Below are 23,336 nucleotides of genomic sequence, written 5' to 3' on the forward strand. Positions count from 1 at the left end.
GAGGAGGAGGAAGAGGAGGAGGATGTGGAAGAGGAGGAGGAAGAGGAGGAGGATGTGGAAGAGGAGGAGGAAGAGGAGGCTAAGCTAGAAGGGAAGGCAGGTGAGGCCAGCGAATTGCCCATGAGCTTTGCTACAGTGACGCTTTTCCTTCTCGCCCCGAGCTGTGGCCTTAAGAAGCCCCACGGGGAGCCTCATACACAGTAGGGATCTGATTACTCAGAGGCCTGGAGGTGGACAAATACGTCCTGAGACACGCTAAATGCACACCCTGGACACATGTGGCTGGACTCCTTCAGGGCGCCTTCCCATGCTGGCTCTGTCTCACTGAGCTTCCTTCCTGCCACCCTCCTAGGCTCGGCCCCTGGAGTTAGTGCCTGGAATGTCAGATTGGAGGGAACCTTGGAAGCCATGTAGTCCAACATTTTCCAAAGTGTGTTCCAGGAACATTTGTTTTCACTTGAACTCCCTAGAAAGGGGTCCCTGGTCTGATGAGTTTGAAAAATCCTGCTTAGGATGCCCTCGTCTTGGAGAGCCACAAGCTTGGCTGCTCACTGAAGTTCCTGACAAGTCCTGCAGGAAGGGAGCTTGTCTCCCTTTGGCTAAGCCAGGGCTGCCTGGGTTTCCCGTGGAGCCCTTGCTTTCACATCAGAATAGCATCTCACAACTCTGGAGCTCAGGGAACCTGCTCTGGGAACTGCTGATGGGCGGACGCTTCTTTCTATCTGGCGATGGGTAGAGTGAGTGTGGTGTTCAGGCCTAGATTGACTGCACGTAACTGAAAAACAAAGGCTTAAAAAGACAGGAGTTTTTTCTCCCTTTTGCAAGAGAAGTCCGGAAGCAGGTGGGCTGGGCCTGTGACCGGCAGGGTTTCTCGGACAAGCCCGGAGGGGAGCGGAGAGGCAGGGCCTGAGGAGAGCGGGAGCAGGAGGAGGCTGGGCTCCCCTCTCTCCTCCGGTGTGGCCTGGAAGCCTGTGCTTGGAACTTGCTGGGCGCTCTAGACCTGGGAGGAATGGCAGCACAAAAACAGTTCAGTTCACCCAATGTGAGGCTCAGGAAGCTGTCTTGGGGCCTCTGTCCTCTGATCTCGGAACAGAGTGGCTGTTGTGGGGGAAGCCAGCCTCCCCCTGCTCATCCCCAAGGACCAAGGACCGCTGCGGGGGCTGGCGCTCCTGCAGGCTGCCTCTCGCTCCCATCTTCTCCTCCTGACTCACAGCTCGACTCCGAAGCCCGTGGTGGCCTGTTGCCCTTCAGATGATCTGTGTTGGGCCGTCTTTCTGAGTCCTTCCTTCTTCTGTCCTGTGCCACTAACCTGGAGACACGGTTAGGATTTTGCCGATATTTGGAGTAACAGGCGATTCCAGCAGAGCTGAGCAGGTGACAACTGCCAATCCATATTAGACACCACTGCCCTGAAAATCGACTCTCGCCCCACCTCACTGGTTGTCCCTTCCTGGGTCCTCATTTATTGCTCTCCTCTCAAACTGTTTCCCTTGACACCCTGTTCTTCCTTTTCCTGATTGCCATCTTCAAAATGCCTGTGACTTTCTCCTGCAGAACAGTTGAACTCTCCCCTCCTCACCCAAACCAGGTTTCCAGGCCACTTAGCAATGCCAGCACCCACGGGATTGCAGAATGAAGCAACTCCAGGGACCTAGGAGGAACCAGCAGGGACTTAGACATTAATTTTTTTTTTTTAGTATCCCAGATCATATTCTTGGCCTTCTACCCTCCTATTGACCACAACACATCCCAGGGCTGAGGTGGGGTGGGTGGGTTTCTCTCATTCCACATAGAGCACCTCCTATGGGCAGTGCTGGGTACTGCACCTAGAAACTCAAGTCGCTCAGACCTCCTCCTCAAGGGGCCCAGACTCTAGCAGGGAATTTTAGCTCCAGCATTAAAAAAAACATGAAGAGCCAAGTGGAGCGAGAGGAGAGGGCACCTTGGCTGTTCAGAGCGCTTGGAGCTCTTCAGGTTGGAAGGTGAAGGAGCGCTTTCTCTAGGAGGCGGCATTTGAAGGGGGCCAGATCAGACGGCTTAAAGCTTAACTTGGAGACAAGCACGGGGCAGCCGACCAGGGTGAGGTGTTTTTTTTTTAAAAAAACCTCTCAGCTCCACATCTGACAGATTTCACCTAAACCAGCCTTGCCAAATCTTAAGCCGCATGAAACCCGTTTCCGTTGTAATCTCTCTCTTATCTCTTTCTTGCTTTCCTTTCCCATTCTCCTCCCCAAAAGGATGGGAAATCTTCAAAGAAAAAGATGTGTCACTGTAAGTATACAGCCGAAGAAATGGGCCAGATAAATTATTAAAACACACGAAAAGACAGTGAGTCGTGGGGTGGGAAGCCAAGGAGGCCGAGTAGCCTCCCCAGGTGGATGGGGCTGGAGGCCCCGGGGGAGCACCTCCTCAGAGCTCTGGAGGGGCTGAGCTCTTGCCACCAGGCCCACCTCTCTGGTTCCTCGCCCCAGGCCAGGTCGGTGGGGGTGGGGGGCTCCCACTCCAAAGCCACCAGGCCGGGCGCCTGCTGGGCTGGGAAGGGCCGCTGAAGGTGGACTGGGCCTTTGTGTCTGGGTTGGACACTTGGGATTTACTTCCCCCAAGAATCAAACTGTGCCGTAGAGTTTTAGTTCTTGCTTTTATCTCTTTTTGAACTGTAAAAAGAAATTCCCAGGGGGAAGAAGGGATACTTTTTTCTCATGGAAGAAGAAAGCCATGACCGGTCTAAGGAAGTAACCAACTTTCCGAGCTCTGTGAGGAGACCACTCCGGAGCTCTGCTTTGACCTAGGCGCCCCGGGGGCCTGTGTGTAGAGGGGAGAGGTTGGAGACAGCAGCAGCTCCGGATTCCATTTCCTCCCAGCTTCTGCAGGAAGGCTCCCACTGACCCAGACCTCGGAACCACCGCCCCATGCCCCGCCCGGCACCCCGCTCTCCTTTCCCCTTTGCCTGCCGCTCAGGGGTTCTCACTCTGGCACCACTGACATTTGGGGCTGGGTGATACTTTGTTTTGGGGGGCTGTCCTGTGCATTGTAGGATTGCAGCTGTTTAGCATCAACTCTGGCCTCTGCTTGCTAGATGCCTGAGACCTTGCCAAATGCACCCTGGGGGGCAAACTGCCCTGTTGAGAGTCAGTGCCCTGGCTGGGGCCTTCTGACTTACCATACCGTCCACCCCTCATTGCGCTGGTTGTTTCTTGCCTGTCTTTCTCCCAGGAGAGTGCAAGCTCCACGAGCAGGGGATTGTCTGTTTTGTTCATTGATGGTGTCTTAAGTGCCTAAATGGTGCTTGCCACACAGCTGGCACTGAATCAATACTTGTTTCCAGAAGGGTACTCTTGCTAATGCTGGAGTGTCAGGTTCAGACTGTGTGGAGACAGCTTGATGTAGTGAAAACAACGCGGGCAATGGAATCAACAGGCTTGGGTTCAGTTCCTCAACAGGCCACTGACTAGCTGTGTGACCTTGGGCAAGTGACTTCCCCTCTCTGAGCCTAGGAGGTTCCCTCCTTTGTAGAACAAGTACGAGTCTGCATCAGAGAGTGGCTGTGAGGGCTATACATGACTTAGGACAATGATTGGTGTATGGCAGCTACTGGCTACAGAGTTGCAATATAAAATGGACGATAATAACAGATTTTGTGGTCCCAGCACTCCTTCAATGAAACCAGCCTGCTAACAGCATTAATGTAGCTGCTTATACGATTAGCCTTCATTTCCACCAAAAGAGGTGTGTAAAAAAGGCAGTTTGGAGGATGGAAGGATACTGCTGGATGAGGAGATTTACGACTCTGGAGGGCCATGCAGTTCCCAAGGTCTTCTGAGACGTGGATGCTCCCGAGCGGTTATGTCCGATAGAGTAGCTGCTAGCCACACGGGGCTGCTGGTTGCTCGCAGTGGCTGGTCTGTGTTGAGATGTGCTCTAAGCAGAAAACACACACCAGATTTCAAACACTTAGTGCGAAACAAAGAATGCAAAATATCTCATTGTATGTTGAAATTATACTTTCGATATATTGGGTTAAACAAAATATACTGTTAAAATTAACTTCATCTGTTTCTTTTTCCTTTTTTTTTAAATGTGGCTGCTAGAAAGTTTAGAATTAGTATGTGGCTCACATTATCTTTCTATGGACAGTGGCACTCTAAAAGGTCGGTAAGGAGGGAAGAACTGGGGCTCCATTTTACAGATCATAAAACTGAGGCTCACACAGAGAATTCAAAGGGACCAAGCAGGACTCCTCCCTCCCAGCACAGGGTTTTCTTTTCCCACGCCCGGGCTGCCGGGTACCAGGATGAGTTAAACAACAGAGCCACAGTGTCCCCAGCAGAGCAGGCATTCCCTCTGAGAACCACAAAGGTGGGGTGGAACCCCTTGATGTCGCCCTCCCCTCCGCAGAGACCTCCCTAGACAAAACAAACAAGCCCTTGGGTCTGGCGAACTGCAGCGGGGAGCGGAAACCAAGGAAGATCAAAGATCCAGCGGTTACCCACTTCGGGGCGGCGCAGCTGGCGCGCACCCCGACCCCGGGCGGGCACCCATGGGCCCCGGATCAGGGGATCTGAGCGATTGGCTGGCAACTCCTGGCTTTCGGACACTTGTGGCCGCCAACAGTGGGCTGGGACCACACTGGCCCGAGGCGCGGTGGGGGCTTCTCCTGGGCTCCCAAATCAAAAACTAGAGGGGCAGGGGCGGGGGTGCATGCGGCGGATAATAAGCGAACACTTTCTGCAAAAGGCAGGTCGTGGGAAGACTGGGAAGGGGCAACGAAGCAGGAGCGCATCGGATGCTCGCGCACGAACAGCGTCTCCTCTCCCGACCTCAGTTTCATCACCTGTAAATTGGGGCCTCTTGAGTCCTGCCCTGACCGCCTCAAAGAAAAATTGAGCGGAGGGAAGGCACAGCACCGTCAGCGAGACGAGCGGCTGTTCCAGAGAGGGCGGGACCCAGGAGGCTGTCCGTCCCAATACGCCTACTGGCCAGAGCCCCCAACCCCGGTCCCCAGTCGCGGGTCCCCAGTCACCGGCCGGCAGTCGGGGACCGCAGCGCGGAGGGGGGCGCTGTGTGGGCCTCGGCCGCGCCTCACCGCGCCCCGCCCCCGGCCCGCCCCCTCCGCGGCCCGCCTCGCCTTTGATGCGCCGCGCCCGGCCAATGGGCGCGCGGGGAGGCGCGGGCCGCGGCGGCGGGCTGGGGGCTCGGCGCGCTCGGGCGTCAGTCGGGCCGCGGCCACGGCGGCAGGAGCGCGTCCCGGCGCCGCCTCGGTCTCCGCTCGGCTCGGGGCTGCTCCGGGAGGAGGAGCGCGAGGAGAGGCGCGGCGAGCCGCAGGGCCCGTGGGCCGGGCGCATGGCTTAGGGCCGCCCCCGCCCGCCGCGCCCCCAGCATGGGGAAACTTCACTCCAAGCCGGGTCAGTGTCCCCGCCCGCGCGCCGGGCCCCTGGCCCCAGCCGCCGTCGCCCCCGCGATCGCTAACTCTCTGCTCTCCTTTCTTTCTGGCTCCCGCCGCCGCCGCCGCCGCCGCGCGCTGTGCCTGCAGCCGCCGTGTGCAAGCGCAGGGAGAGCCCGGAAGGTAGGGGCGCGCGGGGCGCCGACCGGGGGATGGACGGGAAGCACGGCGGATGGCGGCGGAATGGCCTCGCCCGCGGGATCTTATTACTAGGGCCACCCCCGCCCCCAGCTCCGGCCACCAGTCCCACAAACCCGCTCCCGGAGCAGCCTTTGTGCCCCCTCCTCTGTCCCACCTACCCCCTCCCCGCGGTCCTGTGCGCTCTCTTCTGACCCTCAGCCCCTTCTCCTCTCGCGGTCCCCGCCCTCCGCGCTCTCTGCGCCCCACTTCAGACTCCCAAGCCCCTTTCCGCAAGAGCCTGTCCGCTCTCTTTCTGGCCGTTAGCCGCCTCTCCCGAGATCTCGGCCCCTGCGCCCGCTGCGCCCCGCCTCCTGACCCTCAGTGCCCCTCTTCCCTCATCCCGCGCGCACTGCCCCGGCTGCGGACCCTGGCCCCTCTGCTCCACAGCCCTGGCCTCCGGCGCTAGCTCTTCTAAACCCGGACTCGTCCTCCCGGGGTACTGCTCCCCCTTCGCCCTCCCCTCTGGGTCCTTGCTCTTGGGGCTTCGCTGAGCCCCGTTCTCCTAATTACCTGCGTCCGTCTCTAGGATTGTGCCCCGGCTCTCACCCCCTCTTGCCCCTGCGGGCCCGCTCTTGCCGTCCACTCTCTCGTAACTTTCTGCCCAGGGGCCGGACTCAGGGGCTTCGTGTCGTCCCGCCCCAGGTGACAGCTTCGCGGTGAGCGCCGCCTGGGCTCGGAAAGGCATCGAGGAGTGGATCGGCAGGCAGCGCTGCCCGGGCGGCAGCTCCGGACCTCGACAGCTGCGGGCGGCGGGCACCGTTGGCCGAGGAACCCGGGTACGATCCCCATCTACCCCCCTCACCCCCAGAGATGAGTCTTCATACCACCCATCCCAACTTTTAGCACCCTCTCGTCACAGCTTCTAAGTCCAGAAACGTCTTATCAGGCTGCCGTTGCCCCACCAACATGACCCTGTACCCCCATGCCTTGGGAAACCTTAGTGGTGACACCAATGGCAGTGTCCTGTCCAGCTGGGGGCAGAGGGCAGCCTGGGGAGAAAGGTCCTAGGTGAGAAGGTGGTGCAGGACCAGTCCGTGGGGAAGCTTGTCTGTGCTGGAGGACTGGGGAGCCTGCTCTGACTTCTACCTTGTTTGTGAGGCCACCATTGAAAGGTGGATTTGGAGATGGGGCTAGTGAGAGAGGGAAGGCATCCAGGGTGTCTGGGTGGGGGGCAGGACTGTGCTCGCCTCCCAGTGTGTTGCAAGTGTCTGTGGCATTCGTCAGTACCATCTGCCCAGAACCCCAGTAGAGCCGTCTGCCATCTGGGTGGCAGAGGGTGGGGGGGCCCTGAGACCCAGTAGACCCCTTAGCTTGGCCCACAAGGAGAGAGAGGGCCTCGTTCTGGTGTAGCCTGGACCCACCCCTGAGCCTTCACCCAGTGGGTCCTCAAGGTTGGAGTTGTTCCTGGGGGAGCAGTAGATGTGTTGGGGGAGTGAGTAAGTCCAGCCCCAGTGCCTGGCCTGGGACTGGCGTTCACAGATGTCCTATGAGCTCTGGAACTCTGCACGGGGCTTTCAGATGGTCTGCGTGGAACTCGAGCAAGCCCAGGATCAAAGGATGAATCAACTTTTTGATGTGACATTTAATTTTTTTTCTTTAACTTAGAGGGGAGCAGACTGAGTTTCAGGTCTGGTTAGTTCTTTGGTCTTGTCCGTGGGCTGGGGAGGGGCCAGTGGAGTTTGCAGATGTGTGCGTGTGTTTGGGTGCTGGGGTCTGGGCTGGGTGCAGCTCAGTTGCAGGGGCCGGTGCTGGGAGGTGAGGCTGGGGATGACGTCGACTCCTGTGTGTGTCTGGAACAGCCTCTGTGCTGGGGGGCGGGGGGGCTCCCGTCTCCTCCACCACCGCCGTTTGGCTGGGGCTCTCTCTTCTCGTTTCTCTTCATCTGTTGCTGGGTTGGAATTGGAGCTGCGGTCCCCTAGTAAAGGTCAAAACTTGACGGGCGGGGGGCACTGCCGTGGGGGCCCTTTAAAAACAGAACTACAAACCTCCCTTTCTTCCCCCACCATTTCTAGTTTTTGATCTACTTATTTATTTAAAGCCAGTGAAAATGATCCGATTTAGCCATATGAACAAATGCATTTGTAGCTCAAGACAGAGGCCAGCTGAGTGGATTTCCATTAATCAAGTTTTGAGTTTTTTCAGCCTGTTTATTTTTACAAAGTATTCCTGCAGAATGACATTTATTTGCAGTCCCCCCCCCCCCCCCCCCCCTTTTTTTTCTTTCCTGAACTGCCAGGCAGCTCGCTCCATGCTTTAGGGGAAACTTGAAATACAGCAAGGGCTTACTTCAGTTGACTTTTATCTTCAAAGCCATAACAAATGTTACCCGCATGTTTTTGGTGGGTCTCCTTGGCATCCAGTACTAGAGGATGGGAGGGAGGAGGAAGGAAGGAGAGGAAAACAAAAGTCTGTCGTTTTTAATTAAATAGTAGTGTTCCCAGCAAGAGGAATGTGAGCCAGTAAAAGTTGCCATTGGGGGAAATGAGGGAGGGTGGGGAGGGGGCCCCAGCTTGTCTGTGGCTTTGGTGAAGTCACGGAATCTTGTTGCCTGGTTTCTTCCCCCGGTTGAGGACAGCACGGGATGCCCCCTCCCTCCTGCGCCCCCACTTTTCAGAGAAATGCTGAGGGGCCGTTCATGTTTGTTCAAAGCACTTTTGAAGATGTGAACCACAGAGCCATCAGCGTGACATGTGTTGGGTGGTGGAGGGTGGGCCCTGCCGTCAGAAATAGTAAAGGGCGTCAACCTCTGCTTCCTTGAGAGTTCTGCATGGTGACTGGAACCCGGGCGCCTGGGTTCCCGCCAGCCCTGGCCCAGCGACTGAGTCTGCAGACATGGGGAAGGCACGTCCGCCCAGGGGAGGGCCGGGTGTGCCCCGGTGTGGGACCGCACTGTCGGGGCTGTGTGGCGGCTGCAGGGGGTACTGGGAGGAGTACTTTCTGTCTTGATAGTTATGTATTTCTTGTACCAGAAAAAAACGTAGCTAGGACATCAAACCCATGACTTCATGAATATTATTGTTTAGGATGAAGCTAAGTTGAGAGATAGTCTAACGTCAATTCTGAGAGAAATACTAAGTGCAAGTGGTGGAAATTGTGACTGTGGGGACGGGATGGCCGGAGCTTGTGAAGCGTCAGGATGCTGTGCAGGACCGCGGTGGGCAGCCCTCCGCCTGCTTCCGTGACTCCCGGCGGCTGGAGCTGGAGCGGGTGGCTGCCCGTTCCCCTGGTGTCTCGTCAGGGTGCCGGAGGGCGTGGGTTCCGAGGTCTGCTGGGCTCCCAGGGCTGGCAGAGGTGCCTCCAGCAGCCTGTGCTGGTGGTGGGGATGGCCTGTCTGCACTCCTTCGGCACAATGGTCCGGGACGTGTTAGTGGGGCATCCCACTAGCATTGTTAACCATTATCGCAGCGAGTGCTACTGTTTATTAGATGCCTGTATGTGTCAGGCACTTTCTTACATTCTCTTAGTCCTCCTTGTAACCCAGCAAAGCTGCTGTGGAATCTGATTTTCTCCCTTTCTGAGCACTTTCCAGGACAGTGGAATCCACACATGGTGAGGTGCTGTGCCGGAGTGTCTGTCCAGAGGGCGCCGCACTCGCTAACCCCCAGCAAGGTGGCACGCTGACCAGCTGCCCAGGGCCCCTGCTTGCCCGCTTCCTCCCTGACGGGCCTGAGTAGCTTAGTAAATGCTCAGGGTGGGTCCAAGTCAGATGCAAGGTCCTGAGGTGTGAGGGTGGGCCTCGCCAACGCTAACCTAACCTGCCCTCCTGAATACAAAAATAAATGAGGTCAGGCTCTGCTGCAGGAGCTTGTCACTTTGTATGAGCCAGTTTACCTTTCATACCTTCATTAGCTCATCTGCAAAATGGGTGCAGCAGTGTTCTCATCTATGGCGGGGTTATGACAGATAACTCTTCAAAAAGAGTAAAGCCTGAGGAGAAAGGTACTGGGGGGGTTGCTGAGGCGCTGGTAGGGGCGGAGGTGGGGGCCCAGCTGATGCAGCCAGAGCCGCCCGCCCGCATACTGTAGACACACTTGGGGGACACAGGCTAAGGCCGGGGATCTGCCCTTCGTGTGGTTTCAGGATGAACTCCAAGGAAATAGGAGTTCAGAGGAGAAAAATAATGAGAAATGCGAGGTGTACAAGTGCTACAAAAGAAGGACAAAAACGTGAGCATTTTATACACCAGACAACAATGTGCTCAACAGAATTAGAAATTAAAATAAGCATAATGATCTCAAGGAGATAAAGGGGGGATATTGGAAACGTGAAGCAGCAACCAGCAGTTACAAAAGAAAACCAAATGGAAATATTGGGTCTGGAAAATATAATGGGTGAAATAAAAAAGCTTAATAGGTGGGTTGATTAGCCTAATACACACAGAGATATTGATAGGAAAACACGTGGAGAAGCAGAACCTATGTGCGTCTGTGCACGTGCGTGTGGCATGTATGTGTGTCCATATATGAATGTGCACCACTGGGTTTAAGACGGTCCCCCACACCCCGTGTGGCCCTTTTGTTCTTTTATGGCAGGGCTGCCTGAAGAACAGACTGAGAGCCGTGGTGCGGGCCGGCCTGCCTCTGCAGCAAAGGTGGCTGCCAGGCGGTTTGGGAATGTGGTTGGGGGCACCTACTGCCTTTTGATATTTGGGGAAGGTTGGGAGGGTGTGGGCCCAGTGGGAGCCTGTGGGGGCGTATTACACTGGGTGATGAGGTTGGCGGCTGGCCCAGCTGCTGCCCGAGTGCCGGATTCCAGGGGAATTACCCTTGAATGATACCAGTTGGCACAATTGAAAGACCCCGTGTCTTCACCATATGGAAAGCGTTAGGCCTCCTTACGCGGTCTCAAAGCTATGTGCTGGGAGGTGGACGCGACATTTGAGGTAAGGCATAAATTAAATATTTGGTGTTGCGGAATTAAAAGATGATTTGCTTTGAGGCTGCTGGAGGCCGTTGGGCCTCCACTGCTGGCATCTTCGAATTCTGCTTGGAGGGTATCCTCTGCCGGGGCCCCCAGGGCCTGCTGCTCAGCCCCGCCTGGGAGTTTTCTTTACTCCTGGGGAATGGGGAGGAGAGACGGGGAAGCTTGAGCTGGGCAGAAGGCCAGATGGGCATCTGGTTTCCAGCGGGCCTGGGTCCCCGGGGTGGTGGGTGGTGGGCAGGGGGTCTGTTCGCAGGGCTGCATGTGCCTCTGATGTGGGTCTCTGGTGGAGGCTCTGAGGAGTGTCTCATCCTCACCTTGAAACCTTTCTTCTTGGAGAAGGACACTGGTTCCCCTGAGTCTGGCTGTGTGCGTCTTCTGTTCCCTAGAATTCGGGAACAGCCCCTCTCTGTTCACGTGTTGTAAAAATTGTGATAAACCCGCTCAACCAGGACACAACCACAGGGTGTCCCCCAAGGTCTTAGCACTGGGGGATGTGGTCCCGCACCAGTGGGCATTTCGGGAGTGAGGAGAGAAGGTGGGTGATGGATGGACAGAGAGTATTGCTCCTTGTGCCAGGAAGCCCGGGCACCGCACTGTCCCCTTGAGGCTTAAAACCACAAGGCTGAACTGGCAGCATTGGAAGCAACGCTTTCTGGGTAGTTTGTCTTCCCCGTATGGCCCGGGAGTGCATGGGGGCGCTCACCGCGTGTTTGCCGAGCGAGTGACTGCATGAAGGCCTAGAAGACGGTTAGGTCGCCCTGCCTGCCTCCTCCTCCCCAGAGCCTCTTGCTCAGCCGGATGGAATAAGTGGAGGGTGGAATTAGGCCTTTTCTTTCAGGCACTCAGCTATTAATTAATGGTTATCAGTAATGAGTTGTTGTTAACTGTGAATTCCCCAGCTGTGCCAGGCATTGAGGATACAGTGGCAGATGAAAGAGTCCCTGTCCTCCTGTGGCTTCCAGTCTAAAGGAGACAGAAGCAGCGCGTACACAGGTACAGTAACAGACAATAACATTGAGAAGCCGCGTGAAGGCAGCGCTTCCGTCCAGACCTGAGGGACGGCGAGGAAGAAGGTGGGAAGGGAGGGCACCCTTGTGCAGGGAATTGCTGGCTGAGGCCCCCGGCTCGCCCTTGTCCATGGAAAGTGGGTGGCGGTTGGGTTGGGCAGTCAAGAAGGGTCTGTGGGCTCCAAGTGGCTTTGCAGCCTCTGGGGACTGGGAGTCTCTCCTGGTGCCCAGTCTCTGAGAACCCATGCCCGTGAGTGGCTCTTGGTGTGTCTGAGCTACCTGTCCCTCTGGACAGGTGTGTGGGGTGGAGCGGGGCCGCCAGCCTGCTCCCTGGAGCTGATTAACGTGGAGTGTCACATACAGGGATCGGGGGCGTTACTCCAGCTGTTTGGATGGGTCAGCTGTAGGGCCAGAAGCCCAGTGGTGGTGGGATGTGAGAGGCCAAGGGGTGGGATTGCTGCTTGGGGGCAGAGGGAGGCACCCCAAAGGCCAGGGGACACGCGGCGGTGTGAGGCTGGTCCTGGAGAGAGCCCATCCTGCCTGGAGCTGCTGTGGGCCTGTGTCTCGAGGAAGAGGGTGGGGTCCCTGGCCTTGGTTTACCAGATGTGTCTGAGAAAGGGGTGTGGGAAGTGATCCCTGGTCAAGAGGCCAGTGCAGCGGGCCGTGAGGAGATCTGCTGGCACGGGTGAGTCAGGCGCCCGCAGTCCTAGCACGGGGTTTCCTGTGGCCTTGCTCACCGTCATAGGTCCACAGTGTGCTTTGGTTTAGAAACTTGTGGAATTCGTAGGTTGCTCACTGGATTCCAAAGCAGACACTTCCGGCTGCCTCCAGCCTCCCCTCTCTTTCTCACTCACACGTGTTCTTTCTGTGGCTCTTGTCTCTCACAGACATTCTTCCTCTTCCTCTCGTTCTCCCTTTCCCCTCCCTTCCCCTCTCCCCCTCACTCTCCCCCTCTCCCTGAGGAAGGAAAAAATTCAGACTCTCACAAACAAAATATCTGCCATTCCATCTGAGGGAGAACTGAGGCAGGAGCCCAGAATATCCTGGAAGAAACGCCAGAGAGAGCTGAAGGCCTCAGTTGTTTAATCTGGAAGGCGGTCTTTGATGTCACCGGGCGCCGTTTATCCTGGGAAGCTGCCTGCTTCTTTATGGCCGGCTTCAGACTCCGCACGAAGAATGGCGGCGTTCCTTCAGGGGCTGGAGGAAAAGCCTGGTCACTCCCCGAGGCAGGCCTGGGATGCTGCCGCTCCTGCCAAGCCCAGGTGGGGTGGAAAACCTTTTCCAAACAAGCATTTCCAGAGACATAAGTAATTCTTTGATAACTTCCCGGGAAAGCAGAGGGGCTGTTTATCCATGTGGGCACCAGTCACGGGGCTTTTCGAGGAAAGCCTTCAGTCGCTCTCCTGAGGTCATCCTTAGCACACACCAGCTCTCGCCAGCTGGCTCTGCCCGCCGGGGTGCGCCCTGGGTGTGTGTTTGTTTAGAGGGCTCAGAGGCATTGGTCTCGGCTTCACTTTCCTTACTTGTGGAGCCGTGTGGACTCTGGCCTGTGTGCGTGGCCTTGTGTGTGGCTGAGGCCTTTCAGAGGACCCCAGGGCACTGGGTGGGCTTGGTAGTGTTGTAGCATCAGCTGAAGGGTCCCTCCCTTCTCTGGGCCTTGGATTTCCAGCTGAGAAGTAGGATAAAATCATTTATTATAATTTAGCAACTATGGAGTACCTTCTATTCAAATCGGTCATGCATCTGTGCCATAGATATTGAGTACCTACTTCAGACCAGATGAACGTTTGCTCTGTCAACAGAGCGTGGTCCTTGTTTTCGTGGAACTCACAATCTAGTAGGAAAAGATATATTTTTAAAAACAAATTGTAGAATCTAGGTTGTGATATGTGCCTCAAAGGAGAAGTACTGGGTGCTTTGAGAACTTTTAATGGGATCAGCCCTAATCTGGGTGGCTATTCATTTCACGAATATTTGAGTGTGCTTAGGGTGTTATGGACACTACGAGGAACAGGACCTAGTTCCTGCCTCACAGAACGTAGAGTTTAGTGGAACTAAACTCTCATCGTTGGCCTCTTGTCTGTTTTTCTTATCTTATTGCTTTGGTTAGAGTCATCTGTACTCTGTTTAATAACCATTAAGTCTGATGTTTGTTGTCTCTCTAGTTAAGAAAGCTTTCTTCAACTCCTGGCTTGCTAAGATTTTTAAAACTAGAAATAATTATTGAATTTTATCAGATGTGGTTGGGATGTTGACGGAGCTGGTCACTTTGCTAGTCTGAGGCATGACTCGTATGCGTGATTCACGTTGCTGGATAGCTTCATGCTCACCTTTCTCTGCGCTCCTAAACTGAATCCTTCTTTGTTGTCATAGATTGTTCTTTTTAAAATGTGGCTGTATTTGATTTGCTAATATTTTTCTCTGGAATTTTGCATCGATATTCATCAGTTGGATTGGCTCATGGTTTGAGAAAGATACTGAGCAATGAAGACAATGTTAGGGGTGTTAGAGGACACTCTGGGGCTCTGAGAGTGTAGAGCAGGGAGTGCCAACTGGTCTAGGGTCAGAGGTGATCTCAGCTGTGATTTAAGCCCAAAGTGAGTGGCGGGGGGTGGTGAGCAAGGCCGGAGGATGGGGTATGTCATGGCAGGATGAATGTTTGCTGGGTGGAGCAGTAGCCGGTGAGAGAGCCCTGTGGCGAAGAGGGCAGTTTGCTTGAGATGCTGATTGAAGTTTGGTTGGCTGAAGAGGGGTCACGACCTGTGCCCCGGGGCCTTCCCAGCCGTGTTGTGGAGCTTGGCCTTTGTCCAGAGGGGAGACCTGTGGCAGGCCCTGTGCTGGGGGCCAGCAGGACAGAGGTGAGCCCTGTGACCTGGGGGAGCTCTCACGCGGAGGAAGGAGGAACGTGGGGATGGCTCTCAGTTGTAAAAATACTTTGGAGGATAAAGAGGAGTCAAGTGACTGTATTCTGTGGGCTCAGTGAGAGATTCTGGAATGTCTGCATTGGTCCAGGCATAGTGCTTGGTTCCCTTGGGGTCATCCAGGGGACCCTTGAAGAGATCACAGGCAGGCGAGGGACCAGGAGAAGAAGAAGAGGACATAGGCAGTACAAGGTGGTAGTTAAAGAGCAAGGACTCTGGAGCCTGATGTCCTGGGTTCAAATCCCAGCAGCACCATTTTCTCACCGTGGCATCTTGGGCGTAGAGCCAGACCTCCGGGTCAGTCAGGGGTCCAGCGGGAAATAGATGTGCTCCAGATAGTTTAAAGGGAGAGGCTTCCAGAGCTCCCAGAGGTGTGGGAAGCACCCAGGGACTGGTAGGTCCTTGGCACCCATGGGAAGCTGTTATTACCCCTGGCGTAGAAGGGCTGGCGGAAGTGTTGTTGGCTATTTTGGATTGGAGCCCTGTGGGAGCTGCAGCTGAGGAGTGGGCGAGGCCAGGCAGAAGCTATAAATATGGAGGATTAACTGTAGTCAGAGACGTGGTGCAGAAGGAGTGAGGGGGAGGGGGGAGGAAACCCCTCTGCTTAGGGCGTGAAGAGAATGAAGAGTCCTTTGGGGGCCCCACATCCTCTTTCCTGAGAAACCAGCCTCTGAGCGTGAACAGCAGCAACTGTGGTTCCCGGAGGACAACACGGCAGAGTCACTGGGGCCTGGACGGAGCGCTGTGCTCGGGATCCCATGCCTGGGGGTGGCCCTGGCTTGGCTACTAGATGTCTGTTCTGACCCATCCTGGCCTCTGCCATGAAAGAAAAGGAGAGTGTTTGGCTTATCTTTTGCTGTGTAACAAATTACTCCAAAACTCAGCAACTTAATCATGTTATGGTTTGCTTGAGGTTGTGCAGGTTGGGTGGGCTTGGCCGGGCACCTGTCTCTGGCTCCGTGTGGCATAGCTGGCTTGGCTCACACAGCTGGGGCGACTGCCACAGCTCTGCTTGGGCCCTGCATCTGAGGCCTCGGTTCTCGTCCAGGTGGCCTCACCACGTGGCGGGCTGGGGCTTCCCTGTGGGACGGTGGCCTCGCGGTGGTTAGACTTCTCCTGTGGCAGCTGGCTTCCCCAGCACGGCAAGAGTGGAAACTGCCAGGCCTCCCTGATTGACGCCTGGAACTGGCAACGCCACATTTTCTCCGTGAAAGCAAGTCACAGGTCCAGCCGGGTTTGGGAGAAAGGGCTGCACAGGACACAAATACTGCGAGGTGGCATTCATTGGGGGCCATCCAAGTAGCCTGCCAGAGAGGATGTGGTTTCCTGGGGAGAGACTCCTGGGAGGCTCGATAAGAAAAAGGACTGAAAGGTGTCCAGTGGATTTCGGATCCTGGTGGTCACAGTTGGGTTTGGAAAGTGCCGTCTTGATGGAGTGACAGCAGAGGCGAGACTGGGGTGAGGCCTGAGGGACTGAGGAACACGTGTGTGTGAGCAGAAGCACACACCTGCGGGAACATCTGTGGCTGCATTATTTGGAAGAATGAAACATTTGTAACTACTCAAATATCCATCACTGGGGACAGGCTAATGAACAGTGGTGTGGCCATTCGTGGATCTCCGCCCCCGGGAACACCGGTCAGGACGGTGTGCTGACAGGAGGGAGGCCTGAGACGCTGCTGAGTGAGCAGAGCGAGAAAGACATAAGTGCGGTGGGTCCTGTTTTTCATGGTATACAAAGGTCTCTTCAGGCCTATGTCTATAGATATTTGCCGGTGCGTTGAGAAAGATCTGGAAGGATACATTGTCAAAGGCTTCTTCCCTGAGGAGTCGGGTGGTGGGAGGTGGTGAAGAGAGGGGAATTTCACTTTTCACATTATACATTTCTACCCTGTTTGGCTTTATTTTTGTTTTTTATTTTTTTTTAAGATTTTATTTTTTCCTTTTTCTCCCCAAAGCCCCCCAGTACATAGTTGTATATTCTTCGTTGTGGGTCCTTCTAGTTGTGGCATGTGGGACGCTGCCTCAGCGTGGTTTGATGAGCAGTGCCATGTCCGCGCCCAGGATTCGAACCAACGAAACACTGGGCCGCCTGTAGCGGAGCGCGTGAACTTAGCCACTCGGCCACGGGGCCAGCCCCTGTTTGGCTTTATTTTTTCAGAGCATGTACTACTTTTGTGTTTTTCAAAAAGCCAGGACGTTTTAAAAGGGAATGAGAGATCAGGACATAGATGGCACGTGTAGGGAACTCTGTGGAGAATCTTCACCGGAAGGGGTGGAGAGAGAAGGCAGCAGCTGGGGGTGGAGCGGGGTGGGGGAGTATGGGAAGGACCCTCGGTGATGCCCAAGGGCCCCCTGCATTGGAACCTCCTGGTGCCATTCAAGTGGAGGGCCCTGGGAAGCCCTCTGAATCACAGCCTCTCTCTGTCGGGTGACGGCTGTGCTGAGTGGGCCCTGTAGGAAAGCTGGTGGCAGGAGGGCGCAGGAGGGGCGGGCTGAGGTGGGGATGGCACTGTGGAATTGCGGGGCTCAAGTGAGCGGCCCTCTGGGGAAGCTGGCACAGTTCCTGTCTCATGACAAGCTCTCTGTCCGTGGTTCTGTCGCCTTCTGTGTGCTTCCCAGTGGCTGTGGCTCCTTAAACCTACAAGTGGGTTCACAACTTTATTGATGGTTATTGAGACTTGGCCTCTCCTTCTGGGGCTCCCTGGCCCCTCCTTTTGTAACTGGAAGGAGGGAGATGTCAAAATGAGCTTGACGTTAGCGCTGTCCAATGGGAATTTCTGTGATGATGGAAATGCTTGGCCTGCACAGTCGATATAGGAACCATTAGCCACCTGTGGCTATTCAGCACTTGGAATGTGCCTATTGCAACTAAGGAAGTGAATTTTAAATATGTTTTAGTTGAATTAATTTAAATAGCCACATGAGGCTAGCGGCCGCCTCGTTGGACAGCACAGCTCTAGACCAGTGGAGAAGATGCTGCGCACGGTGCATCCAGCTGACCCCCAGCCTGAGGGGGCGCTGAAGGAGTGCTTTGCAGTAGGTGGTGGTGGAAAGAGGGCTCTGGCCCAGAGAGCACTGTGAAGCCTCTGGGCGCCCTTCCCGAGCCTGTTCCCTGGAGGCGCGGCTTCCCTCTAGCCTGGAGGGAGCCGCCTCAGCTGGCCACTGTGGTCAGCGATGGGAAGGACCATGGGATTCCTCCGAGGGGAGTTGATTGGCGCACCTTCTCCTGGTGTCATATCGGGGCCTTCCTAGCCTTCTTAACCTTGGAGGTTCTGCTTGGCACCTGCTTCTGGGGTTCTCAGGTGAAGACTCGTCCCCTTGGCTCTGGTCTGGGGCGCTGGGAGGGGCTGGAGGCAGCAGTGCTGAGCGGGCCAGCTTTTCTTCAGTAGCAAGAGCCAGTGTTTATCCAGAGCTTTATGATTTCCAAAGCCTTCCTCCCAGTAATTTGTCAGCCCTTTAATATTTGCAGAAACCTGGCCAGAGTCAATATTAATATTATGGGGAAACTGAGAGCAGACTGCAGAGTTCATGGGGCAGGTTCTGTGTGGCTCACCAGTGTGTCTTCAGGGCCTTCTGCACTGCTCGGCGCGGGGCAGCTGCTCATGGAAAATTTGCCTGGCCAGTGAGGCTTGGAGGGTAGGAATTCCAGTCCTGTCCTTTGAAATCCCCACCTCGTTTCCCGGGGCTGCCCTGGGCTCTGAGCCTTTGAAGAGAGCCCCTGCTTGCCTTTCCCCTGTCCTTCGGAAGAGTCCTCACCTTTTTTCTTTTGGTGAACGAAGTCGTACACGTGGTAAAAAACAAAAGAAGAAGGAAAAATTGAACACAATATTAAAGCGTGTGTAGTCAAAGGAAGCTTCCTTTTTCCCTGGACCGCTGGCCTCCCGGGCCCCTCTTCCGAGGCATCTGCTGTTTCTGGTTCCACGAGGTGCTCCTTGCCGCGTCTGTGTCTGCACTCTTACCCCTGCACAGACAGTGGAAGCCCTCTCGGACAACGAGACTGGGACACATTGTATTTGTACGTTAATGGAAAAATTCATTTAAGATGGAGAATCATGGAAAAGTGGTAGGGACCGTGAACATTTTCTTTTAACTGAAGTTGCGTGTCATGATGTGGTTCTGCACCTTGCTTTTGAACTTAGCAGTGTACCTTGGAAATGATTCCATGTCTGTATGTGTAGTCTTGTTGCCCTTTGTGGCTCTGCAGCCTTCCACTGTAGGGACGGACCATAATTTATTGCACTGATCCCCTGTCGTTGGGCATCCAGGTTGCTTATGGGCTTGTCTGTCGTCTACTTTAGATCAATGGTGAGCATTTCTGTGGCTGCGCTTCTGCACACATCCCTCTGCTCCGGACATATGCCGTGTACTGTGCTGTGATCTCCAGGCAAAGCCAGAGTTCCTCCCCAGGCTAGTGTCATCAGAATCCAGGAGGGGAGCAGCTTCAGGGGGTTTGTGATTGAGTGAATTCGGCCTTTGTGTAGATTAGTCAGCATCCTTTGGGTTTTCAGCCGACCTCAACTGTTTTGTACAAAGGCATGTTATTGGCCTGTGTGCCTGGAAAGTTTGGAGGGTGAGTTGAATTCAGGTACATCTGGGTCCTGGAGCTCCACCTGCGTCCCAGGTCGGTGGTCTGTGCCTCTGTGCTGGTTTCTTTTGGGTTGGCTTCATCCCGGCAGACTCTCCCAGCATGGCTCCTGGCAGCCTGGGCTTCCCTCTTCAGCTGGAAGAGAGTGCTAGCCAGAGTCCAGGTGGGGCTCCCGTTGTTTCGATGGGGTCACATGCCCCTGCCAGAACCAATCCGTGGGCCTCTGATGGTCCTGGGTCACATGGCCACCCTGGAGTGGGGGCTGGGACCAGCCGCCACCCCCCCTCCCCAAACCTCAACATCTGGGAGGGAGGGGTTGCCTGTTTCCCTAAAGAAAAACCACCTGTGAGGAGAAGGCTGCACAATGCATGCTGGGTAGAGAGAACCAACACCTGTGCACGGCCTGGCCCCTGGTGTAGGACTCCCTGGGTGCAGCTCCACCAGCAGCTGGTGGGCATGGGTGGGGAGAGGGCAGCCCGACGGTTAGTTGACCATCTGGGGAGAAGCACTTCTTCCCATTGGGTCTTGGAAGATCCCGTGTGGTTTGTCACCTCCTCCATGTAGCCCACATGGGTCACGGCCTTCCTTTCGAGCTCCCCTCTCCTCCATGATGATCATAGGTCAATGGTTCAGCATCCTCAGGGATGTAGGTAGCAGGACCATTTGGGGATCTGCTGAACCTGATGGCGTCTGTCTTCTCAGGTCAACGCCCTTACAGCTGTAACTCCAATTTCAGGGCTCCCATAGCTCTCGGGTCATGAACGCCTGCCTTAGTTTGTACAACTGTTTTTCACACCTCATTATTGAACATTTTTTCCTTTGGGGTCTTTTCCCAGTTCCGGGGCACAGACCTCTGGACTTGGACTTCAAGCCTGAGTTCATACTGAACTGTGTTGACATTGGGCCTCAGTTTCCCCACCTGTAGAGTGAGGAAAGGAGTAAGGCTTGGTGTGTGGTAAGCACCCAGCCATCAGGAGGGCCTCTGGAGCTGCTGATGTGTTCTGGAAGATTCCTAGTAAACCCACTCCATCTCTCCGGGGCCCAAGACAGCTCCTGGAAGGGGGTTGGTTGCTGTTTGATGGATGAACATGTGCAGAGAGAACATCTTTGTTTGCTCAGGAGTTTCCCTGGGGTGATTCTTCTCCACGTCCAGATGGGAAGGCTCGGGCCTGGGAGGTGTCAGTGACCTATCCAGGTGTCATGGTGTTAGTTTGGGTTCGACTCTGATCTTAGGACACCCTCACTTAGTTTATAAACTGTGCCTCCTGCCTGGCCAAGGACAGCCTGCTGGTGAGGCCCACCTGTGTGTTATGGCCACTTGAAGGAGCTCCCCAGCCTCCAGGAGTCCTTTCGGGCCCCTGAGCCCCTGCCAGAGGCTCTGCTGCCTGCCCGGCTGGACCCCAGGTCCGGAGTGATGGGTATTGTGCTGTAGAAATGCACCCCGGGGCTTTGCTCCGAGAGTATTAAGACGTGAAGTCCTGTGGTTAACAGCAAATCAGTCACAGCGTTAGAGGGCACGTGTGGGTAGACACGACGTCATGAGCTTGTCGTGAAGCCGCCCTGCCGTGTTTCCCTCTCCAAGACTTGACTTTCAGAAAAGGAGCCGCGGATAGAATTACCAAGCTTTGCAGAAATATTTTTACTGGGCGGAAGATTGCTTTACGGTGAGAGCTAGCTATTTCAGGAGACGAGCAAGGGGCCCTTTATTCTCACATTCTGTGGGAGGAAAATATTATGCTAGGAAGCTGGCTTCTTGGAGGGGCCGTTTGAGAGACTGGCCCACATTTCTGGAGAGTTGGGAGTGGGTGACATGAGACGGTGTGGGGTCTGGGGCCCCTGAGCATGCGCCCACCTTCTGTTAATCCTCCCTGGGCTTGTTTTGCAGGCAGAAGGAAGCCTAAGGTCCTAGAGCAGGGAGGGGAGGTGGTCGGAGCAGGGTTTCGGCCTGAGGGGCAGGGCAGAGAGGCAGGCACGGGAGTGGTAGGCCGGTGCGGCTCTTGCATCTGCCAGCCGTGTGACTCTGGGTCCTTGCCCCTCTGAGCCTCAGTTTTCCACTTGTAAGTTCGGGCTAACACAGTTATCCGAAGCAGGGGCTTGTTAGGAGCATTCGATGAGGTCGTCTATGTCAGGCGCTTGCTCGTTTACTCCCTCCATGGTGTCCGTGGTGCTGGTTGGAGGCGGGACGTGGCCTGCCTTCCTCCACATTCCAGAAGCACCTCACGCTGTCACTTCCTTGGCTACTGCCTTCGAGTGCAGTGGGCGTGCTTCCTGAGCCCCACGAAGGCTTCTGGTCTGATGATGCAGGGGGGACTTGGAATCTGGGTCACCCCAGCAAGTTGGAGATTTATGGGCCTCATTCCTTGCACTCCAGTCAGTCCTTCAATTCACAGGAGGGGCTGTTCTCTCCTGGAAATTAGGGGAAAAAATATTGGCTTGACTGTACTCCAGGAGGATGGGTTTGACCTTTGTGGACTAAACTTTGTTCTCCCCTCCCCCCTCGATGTGGAAGACGGGTGCCTGCCAGAAGTTTTGTTTGTGTCTGGAGCAGCCATGTGCCTGATAAGGAGCCGGCCTCCTTGCCCCCTTCTTGCTTCTGACCACAATCCCTTTTAAGTTGGGCAGTTGGAGAGGGCTGATTTATTTCTTTCTCTTCCTCACCTCCCTTTCATTATTTAGAATGTAAGGCAGAGTTTATCTTGTTCTGCAGGAGATCTGTCGTTTCAGCTCTGGAATGGTATCCAAGTTTACAGAGTGGAGTCTGGTGCCCAGAGCCTTCTGGTAAATATTTTGGGAAGTTGGATTCCACTGGCGTTATGGCCCGTGGGTTGGGCAGTGGGTGCTTTCCTGTGACTGGACGATTGCACTTGGACTGTCCTCATACAGTACCCTGCACGTGGGCTACGTGCTGCACCCAGAATTCCTGCCTCTCGGGAGTCCGCTTGTGCTGTGCCTTCCACCGGAGTCCACCCGTTGCTTCTTCATTCCCTGTAAACGCACAGGCTCCTTCTTTATCCTCGGAGCCCTCTCGTCCTTCTGCTTTCTCGTGCAACCTCTATCATTCATTCATTCCCCACTCCCCAGTGCCTTCCCCCTAGGCTGCCTCCCTTGTTCCTAAAGGCCTTCACATCCCTTTGCCAGACCCCCTGTCTTCTGACCTGGGTTGGCCGAGTCGGATAGCTGGGCCCTGGACAAGATTCTGTGTTCTCTCAAGCCTCATTTCCCTCATCAATAAAATGGGATGGAAATAACAGAACCCCCTTCTAGGGTCAGTGTGAAAGTGAGCGTGTGATGGTGGGACGCCTCAGCGCCTGGCCCGCGGTCGGGCTGGGAAGTATTTCGCTCCTCTGCACCCCGCCTTAGATTAGAAGCTGGTTGCGGGCAGAGGCCACTTCTTCCGCATCTTCACGTCTCCTTGAGAGCGTCTAGCTTGGTATTTGTCCGTAGCAGCCCCTGAGAACAGACTAGGTGGAACTCTCTGGTCAGGAGTGGAAGTGGCTCTCCAAAGTGTTTCTGGCATGGAAAAAGTCTCTCAGAGCTGGATTTTCAAGGCTTTGGGGAAGATAAACAATATTGTTCTAGCAGAGTGGTTAGAATGCTGACCCCTCTGGTAGGGCTCGCCTCCCATGGCTGAGCCTGTGGAACACAGCAGGGCCAGACTCTCATACACGGCAGACTGCAAAAGCTTAGTGTGAAAAGGAAGAAGGTAGAATTTTTCGGTAAGTATATTTATATTGATTACAAATAATGATAATATTTTGCAATAGCAATATTTTAGATACATTGGCTTAAAAATCATTGTTAAAATTAATTTCATCTGTTTCTTTTTATTTGTGGCTACTAGAAAACTTAAAATTACATATATGGCTTGTAAATTCTAGATCATTCTCAGTGATGAAGATATTTCCCCCAAGGATGCAAAAATTGTTTGTTTTTTTTTGAGGAAGAGTAACCCTGAGCTAACATCTGCCAATCCTCCTCTTTTTGCTGAGGAAGACTGGCCCTGAGCTCACATCTGTGCCCACCTTCCTCTACTTTATATGTGGGATGCCTACCACACCATGGTGTGCCAAGCAGTGCCAAGTCTGCACCCGGGATCCAAACTGGTGAACCCTGGGCTGCCGAAGCAGAACGTGCACACTTAACCGCTGTGCCACCGGGCCAGCCCCCCAAAAATTGGTTTTTGAGGGGGCAAAAACATCTTACTTTTTTAGGTATAAAGCACAGATATACATTTAGATCTATGTAAATTGATGCACAATGTATCTGTGGTATTAAAA

General features: G+C 54.8%; 2 protein-coding genes across 2 annotated transcripts in view; one reads left to right on the forward strand and one right to left on the reverse strand.

The window, feature by feature from the left end:
• BRD7 (bromodomain containing 7) overlaps positions 1 to 5,342 on the reverse strand; it is a 191,430-nt gene extending 186,088 nt beyond the window's left edge. The window contains exon 1 of the mRNA XM_046682030.1: positions 5,084 to 5,342. Coding sequence (XP_046537986.1) covers positions 5,084 to 5,342 — 259 coding nt within the window. The remainder of the gene's footprint in view (positions 1 to 5,083) is intronic.
• Positions 5,224 to 23,336, forward strand: part of NKD1 (NKD inhibitor of WNT signaling pathway 1) — an 82,426-nt gene continuing 64,313 nt past the window's right edge. Inside the window, exons 1-3 of the mRNA XM_046684150.1 lie at positions 5,224 to 5,402; positions 5,531 to 5,563; positions 6,263 to 6,396. Of these exons, the coding sequence (XP_046540106.1) occupies positions 5,378 to 5,402; positions 5,531 to 5,563; positions 6,263 to 6,396 (192 nt within the window). The 5' untranslated portion in view covers positions 5,224 to 5,377. The remainder of the gene's footprint in view (positions 5,403 to 5,530; positions 5,564 to 6,262; positions 6,397 to 23,336) is intronic.

The sequence above is a fragment of the Equus quagga genome, chromosome 13, assembly GCF_021613505.1.
Source record: "Equus quagga isolate Etosha38 chromosome 13, UCLA_HA_Equagga_1.0, whole genome shotgun sequence".
Taxonomy (NCBI): Eukaryota; Metazoa; Chordata; class Mammalia; order Perissodactyla; family Equidae; genus Equus; species Equus quagga.